Below are 9,390 nucleotides of genomic sequence, written 5' to 3'. Positions count from 1 at the left end.
GACGTTGACAGTAGCCCCTCCAAGCCCTCCGTGTACAGCCCTGCTTGTCGCCGCCTCTTCGTCGTCACCTCCGCCTCGCTATGACCCGCCGACAACTCTTCCCCTCACCGCCGTCAACTCTAGAGCCGCTGTATCGCAACCGCAGCGGTGTTGTTACTTCATCCGTAGACCCTTGTCCTCGTAGGCAAGATCTCACTCCTCTTGACTCATCATTTCATAAATTATATTTATCATTAAATTAGTTGCATAGATTAGACTGTGATTAGTTATTATCTGCATGGATTGGTTGATGATAAATGAGAATAACAGATATTATAAGGATAGGAATTATTTTTAGAGAAAAATATTATTTGAATTAATTGTTTATTATATTTAAAGATATTTTTAGAATTATTATAATGAGAAAAGAATTTATTTTGAAAGAGAGAATATTAAAAAGAATATTTTTTTGAATTACTTAAAAGAGTTATTTTGGAATAAGGGATTACTTTGAATTGTTATAATAATAAATAATTTAAAAGGAGTTATTTTGAAAAAATGGTTTATGTTGAATTAGTATATGAGAAAATAATTTAAAGGAATGTTTTTTGGTTAATGAAATGAATTTTATTCATCACCAAAAAATACAATAGAGTCATACATCATATTCCAGCTCTACAAAACTAGAAATCCTCTTTACAACTTCACTTTACAGTTTCAAAATATTACACTTCCTTCTCAAACTACAACTTCTCCAGTTTTTCTTTCAAATGTAAAGGTATACTATCATTCAGTACCTTAGTAAAAATGGTCAATTTCACTGCTCGAAAGAGAGAAAACCTGAGTTGAAGCTCTGTTCTAAAATATACACAAATTCCTCTCTCTCCAAATCATATATGCAGTTACAGACAAGGCCATTCTCTTGATCTTCTTCAAAAAACCATTACCTTTAAGGTTGCCACTATACCAACCTATAACATAATCCCAATTGCATGACCTCCTTGCAAAATTCAACCACTCCATTACCTCGTTCCAGACATAGGCAGAGAACCGACATTCAAAAAATAGATGTTGACAGGTTTCAATTTGAGCTTGGCATAGAACACATTGATTAGTGTTAAGGAGCCTCATTCTGCATAATCTATCCTGAGTTAAGAGCCTTGAATGAGAGACTAACCTAGTAACAAATGAGTGCTTAGGATAGTTTAATCCCTCCCATACAGTTTTAGTCTAAGGAACCTGAGCAGATGGAGCATTTAAAAAGCTGTAAATACGGGAGATTTGGATTTTTTTCCATTGTTTTGGCAACTGTTTATGATGTTGGATAGGTTGGTCACATTGCTAAACTTGTTTCTCATCATATCTCTAACTCTTAAGAGTTGTTTCCACATCTAAGAATCTGTTGGTTTAGCTTGGACTTGCCATATGTTAGACTGGTGTAGATAATTTCCATGAACCCATCTAATCTAAAGCAAATTCTTCTTACGATGAATCATCCATAATAGTTTGAATGCTACTGAAAAATTCCAGACCTTAGCTAAAAACAACCCCAATCCTCCTTATTTCTTCTCTTGACAAACTTTGGCCCACGATACAAGATGAACTTTTTGATTCCATAGGAAAGATGAACATAGGCTGTCAATTTTTTTCCAAGACTTTGAAAGGCAATATGAAATTGCTAGTCCAAAAAATCTACACTCCTAGAATAACAGACTTGATAAGCTAGAGCCTGCCTGCATAAGATAGATATCTTCTGTATTGCCAGTTGGAGAACTTTTCTGTAATCCTGTTGATTAATGGTGAGCAATCAAGACAAGATAATCTTTTCGGAATGAGAGGTAAGCCCAAGTATCTCACTGGCAGTGTTCCCTCTGAAAAATTTAAATGTGAGCATAACTGAGCTTTCAAATTATCATCAATCCCTCCAAAATAAGCAGAGCATTTTGCCAGATTTGCCTGCAAACCAAATACACTGCAAAAAACTTGAAAGAAATTGTATATTCTTGTAATGGAGTTCATGTCAGCTTTGGCAAACAGGAGGAGATCATCAGCAAAAATTAAGTGTGTGATCCCCAGTCTTGAGCTCTTTGGATGAAAGTTATATAAGCTATGAGTGCATTCAAATTCCTTGACAAGTATTTCATCCCTAACATAAATAGATATGGAGAGAGGATCTCCTTGCCTTAAGCCCCTTGCCCCTTTGAAATAGACATGTAGGGAACCATTGAGAGATAAAGAGAACTTAGGGGTAGTAATACATTCCATTATCCAACTAACCATATTGTTAGGGAACCCCAAACATTCTAACATGAATTTGATAAAATCCTAATTAATGGTGTCAAATGCTTTTCTCAAATCCATATTTTATATGGCTCTTGGTGAGATTTGCTTCCTACCATAGTGTTTGACAAGCTCATGGACCAAAAGAATGTTGCTGGACATTAATCTCCTCTTGATGAATGCACTTTGTGATTTACTTATTAAACTTCCCATTACTTTCTGAATACGACTAGCTAAGATTTTTGTTATAACTTTATAGACTAAGTTATAACAAGATATAGGTCGAAAATCAGAAGCACTCTTGTGGTTTAAAATTTTGGGAATGAGAGTAATAGTAGTAGAGTTGAATGTACCTAGGAGTTTACCATATTTGAAGAACTCCTCAACAGCTAAATAAAGATCCTCTCCAATGATTTCCCAAGCTGATATAAAGAAAGTTGCATTGAAGCCACCAGGACTTGGTGCTTTTCCCTCAGGCATGGAGAACACTGCCAACTTAATTTCCTTCCTAGAAACAGGCAGACTCAAAATGACTTTTTGATTTGAAGTAAGAGTGGGACCATTAGCCAATACTTCAAGATCAGGTTGTGCTGTAGGAGTTGATGTCCCCAAGAGTTTCTTGTAGTAATCAATGAATTTATCAATTATTTCTATCATTTCAGTAATTCTCATCCGATTTTCTTTATAAAGAGACAGAATTCTATTGTGATGCCTTTTATTCTTCATAATAGAGTGGAAATTTTGAGAGAATTTATCACCATGAAGACTCTAGCTAATGTTAGTTTTTTTGTTTTGTAGAAAGGAAATTATTTTGGAAAAAAGGTTATTTTCTGAATTACATAGATGATGTTCATAATTTATGATTCTTAGATTTTGATTATGTGATATGCCATGATATTATCGCACATGATCAGTTGCATTTATTATTCCTTGTTGTAATTGAGAACCATTAGTAGTTCATGACTTAGTGTCTTTACGCGTTATGAACAAGACTTAGTGACATGTGTGGGTGTGTTGCCCATAATTAAGGGGTGAACCAGTGATCTATTATAGGCTTAGAAACACAAGAGATGTTGGGGGTGGGAAAGTCTTGGTTTGCATGATCGGATGAGGTTGTTGATTATCTTCCAGGCTCGCACCAGTGAATCATTTCGCACTGGGGTTAGTCTGTTGGGCCAGTGAATCGTTTCGCACATGGTCAATGAAATTATTTCGTCACTCAAGTTTTGCTTGAGTTCGGATCAGGCTAAAATCAGATTGCGTGTAGTCCTCTTACTGAATTGTTTCGCGGTATTGGATGCGCGTAGAGGACCATGAATAGTCAGTTATCTGGTAAAGCGAACATTGACCTATTTGAGATGTGGACCAGTGAGCTGTTATAGGAAGGCTAGTTGCATGACCATATTACTTGGACGATTTTGGTTTCTTCTGATCGTTATACCCTAGTAGTGGATTTTATTTAGACTGTTCGAATACCAGTTGCATGCTTCTATTTTATTTACTGTTATTGCATTTGGTCGTTCGACCATTTCTATTCTCCCTTGTGGGATCTTGCCGTGTGCCATGCACGCTGACGTACTCTTATTCTCACAGGTTATATGTTAGACTTAGAGGACGGACAGGTTCTGCTTGGAGACATGCCAGAGTCCGAGTATTCTCAGCAGGAGTGTTTTGTGGATAGAGATGAAGAAGAACCCGAAGCTTAATTACCCTTTTAGTTTTTTGATGGACTTAGTTTATTTTTACAGTACTTCTTTTTATTTCTGTTGGACTATGTATTTTCATATTTTTTTAGTTGGACTATTTTGTAATAAGGGCATGTTTGACCCAAATTTTGAGTTTCGGATGATATAATATTTGTGATATGGCTCTTTTTTATTCTAAGTTATTTATTATATTCTTACTAATTGTGATCAGGGACCCGTGACTTCGCACTTTATTTTGACGCTTAGCGTATTAGATTGAGTAGAAATAATCTAGTATTTATTTCTCCTCAGTATAATACGTCGCGAGTTTGTTCATGTTCCAACTTCCTAGTATTTTGGAAACCAGGACGTGACATTTAAAATGATTTTTTGTAAAAAGAATTTTTTTAGAATATTTATAAATATTTTAAAGGAATTTATTTTGGAAAAGGAATTATTATAGATTAATTATAATAATAAATAATTTAAAATATATTATTTTTGGAAAAAAGATTATTTCTGAATTACGTAGACACCGTTTATGATTCATAATTCTTAGATTTTGATTATGATAAATAGTATTTTTAGAATAATTATAATAAATTAAAAGAATTTATTTTTCAAAAAGGATTATTTTAAGTAAATAAATTTATTATTTTAGAAGATTATTTTAGAACAATTTTATGATCTATGATTCTTAATTTTAATATATTTGACATGCCATGATAACGTTGTACAAGATTTGTTCTTTTTATTTATTATTTCCTTATTTTGTTTGAGAACCATTAAAAGATCATGACTTAGTGGCTATGCGCGTCATGAACAAAACTTAGTGACATGTGTGTGTGCATTGACTAAATTTAGGAGGTGGACCAAAGATCTATTGTAGGTCATGTTTGTTGACTTATAAAACAAGAAGAGTTGGGATGAGAAAGTCATGGTTCATGTGATCAGATAAGGCTGTTGATGTATCTTTCAGACTCGCACCAGTGAGATCGTGTAGCACTGTGGTTGGTTTGTTGGGTCAAAGTGAATCGGTGTCGTCATTTTGGTCAGTGAAATTTATTCACCTGAGTTTTGCTTGAGTTCGAATAGGACCGAAATCAGATTGCGTGTAGTCCTCTGGACACATGTGTAGCGGGATTGGATGCGCGTAGGGGATTTGTGAATAGTCAGTCATCCGAGGATTTGAACATTGACTCTATGTGAGATATGGACTAGTGACCTATTATAGGATGGCTAGTTGAATGATTTTGTTAACCGGTTGATTTTTAGATTCTACTGTTTATTATGGTGGTGGATTGCATTTAAATTGTTAGAATTTTAATTCCATGCTTTTATTATTATTATTACTGTTATTGTATTTGGTCGTTCGACCATTTCTATTCTCCCTTGTGGGATCTTACCGTGTGCCAATCACGCTGACATACTCCTATTCTCTTGGGTTGTATGTCAGACTTAGAGGACAGACATGTTCAGCTTGGAGACACGCCAGAGTTTGAGTATCCTCAGCAGGAGTGTTTTGTGGACAGAGCCAAAGAAGTAGCCGAAGATTAATTACCCTTTTAGTCATTTGATGGACTTAGTTTATTTTTGTAGTTCTTCATTTCTATTTTAGTTGGACTATGTATTTTCATATTTCTTTAGTCGGACTGTTTTGTAATAAGGACATGTTTGACCCAAATTTTGTGTCTCGGATGATATATTGTTTCTGATATGGCTCATTTCTGTTCTGAGTTATTTATTATATTCTTGCTAATTGTGATCGGGGACTTGTAACTTTGTACTTTATTTTTGACGTTCTTAAGATGTTCTGACTGTGATATTATAGTATTAGCTGTTATGCGACTATATCTAAAGTATGCTTACACGATTCAGTCTGATTATGGGAAGTTAACTGTGAGGTATGTCATGAGGATACCATTCTCCGTAGTTCCCTTTACAATAGGTCCAGCTATCCCTTTTAGAGAGGATGGGAAGGATTTGCCAATCTATACTTTGATTGAGAAAATGGTCAGGGAAAAAGCTGAGGAATACGATGATTCTGAGATCTCCAATGGTCGTGAGCATACAAGAAGATCATAAATTTAGTATGACCATTAGTGCTTCCAACCTTCAATCGCCAAAGAGTGGGGACATTGAGTCAAGGCTATGAAGCCCCTTATAACGTATACTCCTCCTTCCCAGTTAACCTCTTTGAACCCCTAAGAAAATGAAAAGCAAAAACAAAAAAAGTAAGAAAGAGCACAACAAAACTCGCGCTTCAGCTGTCACGAGAAAACAGAAGGATTTGATATATTTACTCTTCAAGTTTCTTTAGTGACCAATTTGATGTCCATGGTTGCTATTTGGTGCCACTTACCGATTTATTTGGATTCATGTATACATTCAGAAGAGAGCTCATGGTAGGATATCTTTTCCAAATAGCTATAGCATACCTTGGTTGTACTTTAGGAATTGCTACCAGGGCTTTGAGCCTGAAAAAAATGGATGATTGGTCAACAGATGGGGGAAGGCAGTTTAAGTGAGAAGTGACCGCTGACGGCGCAGCAAAATAAAATATAGCAATTATGGGGTAGCATTTCAGAAAAGGACCATTTGCATCTTGTTATGGAAGATGCAGTCAAAATTCCTGCCATGACTATTTAAAGCAATTTCTAAATGCATAGTTGCACCACAAAATATAGTTATGGAGCTCTTGTAGTCACTATAAAACCGTTAAAATAACGACTTTTTAATAGCAAAATAACAGAAATTATGCAGGAAATTAAACATGCTCTTTACATTTTCACACCAAAAAAAAGTGCATAAGAATGGATTAAATGTCATTGCCTTGTAATGCCTATGTTTGACCAAGTCAAAGTCCTAGAATTCATAAGCTACTTCTTCGTCTTAAAATTGTAGCCGACAATTACACCTAAAATGAAGTATAAACAGAAAATGAATACCATTAACTGTCTAAATATTTATAAACAAAAAACTTACCAAACATTCTTTTTTATCAGATTTCTATCGATGAAATCCTTTGAAACAATAGATCCATTAGCATTTACAGAAAGATGTGTCAACTTTTCCTGCAGTAAATGTAGCAACAACCGAGATTTCAGAGGTATTAAAAATGCAATATAACATGAGAATATATGCAAGGAAATCATAGGAACGGTACAAAAGTTGGATCAACATCAAGTGCAACCAAAATCACTCAGAGAAGGTTTGTCTAGAAAATGTGACGATCTAACAAAACCATAATTTATAAATATAAAAATATAATAGTTTGTTTTGTGTAAAAGATTATCCATGCAGTGACGTAACAAAAACATAATTTATAAAAATCTTTAAAAAATTGTTTTGTGTAAAAGATTATCCATGCAGTGACGTAACAAAAACATAATTTATAAAAATCTTTAAAAAATCTAATATTTCGTTTTGTGGAAAAAATAATAAATATATAAATAACATGCGTGCACATGCACACACCCATGCACGCACTTGCACAAAAACAACAAACTTCTAACAATATCCATCTGTTTTTCAGTTCAAAAGTTAACTGGAATTTCTAGTTTAATCTATATATGCATCTCGGAGACCAAAGAAGACATTAAATTTTGGGATTTGTTTCATTTATGATCTAAAACTTGAATCATTTTTCAAATCAATATGCCCTAAAAATCATGCAGTACATTTCCTTTAAAATGTTTACTGACTGTCTCTTGCTTTCAAATTCCATGTTAAAACTACTTTCAAAGGGAGGCATATTAAAGTTAAAATCAGATTAGTTAACATCTATCTCAAAAAGAGATCTAGTAAAAATACTCCCAGGTTGTAATTAAAACTAGGGTTAATTGCGGATAGACACCCTGTAGCATTGTTGTTCTGAACTTCCTGTCCTAGATTTATTTTTGCAGATAGCCCTCATGAGTGATTTTTTTGTCATTGTTTTATCCTCAAGTGGTCTATTTGATTAAAAAAACAAGAAACAATTTCCTCTTTCTCTAAGGGTAAAAGAGTCAAATATTTCACTCAGGGGCAAAGGAAGTCCAAATCAGCAACGTTACAGGGGGCCCATCCAGCTTAGGATTGTATAGTATTTATTTCTCCTTAGTCTAATATGTCGCAGGCTTGTTCACGTTCTGATTCCCTGCTATTTTAGGAAGCAGCGCGTGACAGGTTTTTATGGTGGCCCATGCAGGTCACGGTCCCGAGGTCCTACCGGTGAGAATATAATGAATAATATAGACGTATATCATATTTCATCCGTAAGACTATAGTTAGCACTTATCCTATCATCTCGATGAATTATGTCTTAGTTCCTACCTTATCACTTTTTAACTTCGGAACTTCCCACTGTTTCTTGTCTCGTCACTTCCCGACTAGACTCTCTTTATATAACTTCTCTTTCCTTGTATCGGCCATTATTTTATGTGTTATTATTTTTACACTATATTTTCTTTGATTTGACTTATGTATCGTCTGATTGTATTAATTTCTGCATTATTTATTATATTATTTTATGTATCACACACAGTGTTATATTGTATGTTTTTCATTAAAAATATATAAGTAACATAGTCTAATGAAAATTGTTACTTATACATTTTTAATTGTTCAAATCATGTTCATTAAGCGTTTCACATTAATCTAGATTTCACATATACATCACATAACATATCTCTAATATTTAGATTATTTTCTTGTGTTTAAATATACTTTTACATATCTACATTGTGTGTGTGCGCTTTTCCTGTCATACCATCTAGCATTTACTTATGCTCTAGATTATTATATATTATTCATATTTTTAGTGATATACATTAATAAGTTCATGATTTTGATATTCTACATATGTAATCTTATTCTTTATTTTTTTAACACACAACATTTTCAGTACATAGTTATCTTATCAGTCAGTTTTGTCTTGTTTAGGTTGTTTTAGTATGTTCACATTGGTTTCATTATTTCTAAGAGCAATGTATTTCTATTTTGATATTCAGGCATTTATTCATATTGTTAGGTTTAGAGTTGAGTTACTAATTATATAGTTATTTTGTTACATTTGTTATTATTCTTTATAACTAATATAAGAGATAATTCTAAATAGCGTTGTGAGTATGTATGGTATTCACTCATGGGTTGTTAATAGTATATTTGTGTAGGCGTCAAAAATTGCCTATGGGTTCCCACACGCAGCTCAAGATAAAGAGAAGATGGTGAACATCATCATCCGGGTCAAAGAAGATTATCCGACGCTGGTAAAACATATGAAGCAAATTCGTAAAGTGCATAAGTCAACAAAGTGACGAAACACGCGTAAAAGGGCAAAGCAAGCAAACCAAAAGAGATACAAATAGTCAAAAGGGTCAAAAAGACATAACAACAGGCCGGGAGACCCGCATGAGTGCAAGCCACCAAATGGTGGCTTGCACGCATGCGAGCCACCAAATGGGGG

At 34.1% G+C, this 9,390-nt stretch overlaps 1 protein-coding gene across 1 annotated transcript in view; it reads right to left on the bottom strand.

The window, feature by feature from the left end:
* Positions 5,785-9,390, bottom strand: part of LOC109842587 (crossover junction endonuclease EME1B-like) — a 4,796-nt gene continuing 1,190 nt past the window's right edge. Inside the window, exons 2-4 of the mRNA XM_020411444.1 lie at positions 6,930-7,018; positions 6,307-6,421; positions 5,785-6,148 (exon numbers count right to left, since the gene is read on the bottom strand). Of these exons, the coding sequence (XP_020267033.1) occupies positions 6,044-6,148; positions 6,307-6,421; positions 6,930-7,018 (309 nt within the window). The 3' untranslated portion in view covers positions 5,785-6,043. The remainder of the gene's footprint in view (positions 6,149-6,306; positions 6,422-6,929; positions 7,019-9,390) is intronic.

The sequence above is a fragment of the Asparagus officinalis genome, chromosome 5 (assembly GCF_001876935.1).
Source record: "Asparagus officinalis chromosome 5, Aspof.V1, whole genome shotgun sequence".
Lineage (NCBI taxonomy): Eukaryota > Viridiplantae > Streptophyta > Magnoliopsida > Asparagales > Asparagaceae > Asparagus > Asparagus officinalis.
The sequence above is the reverse complement of the archived record's forward strand: the minus strand, read 5'-3'. Positions and strand labels throughout refer to the sequence as shown.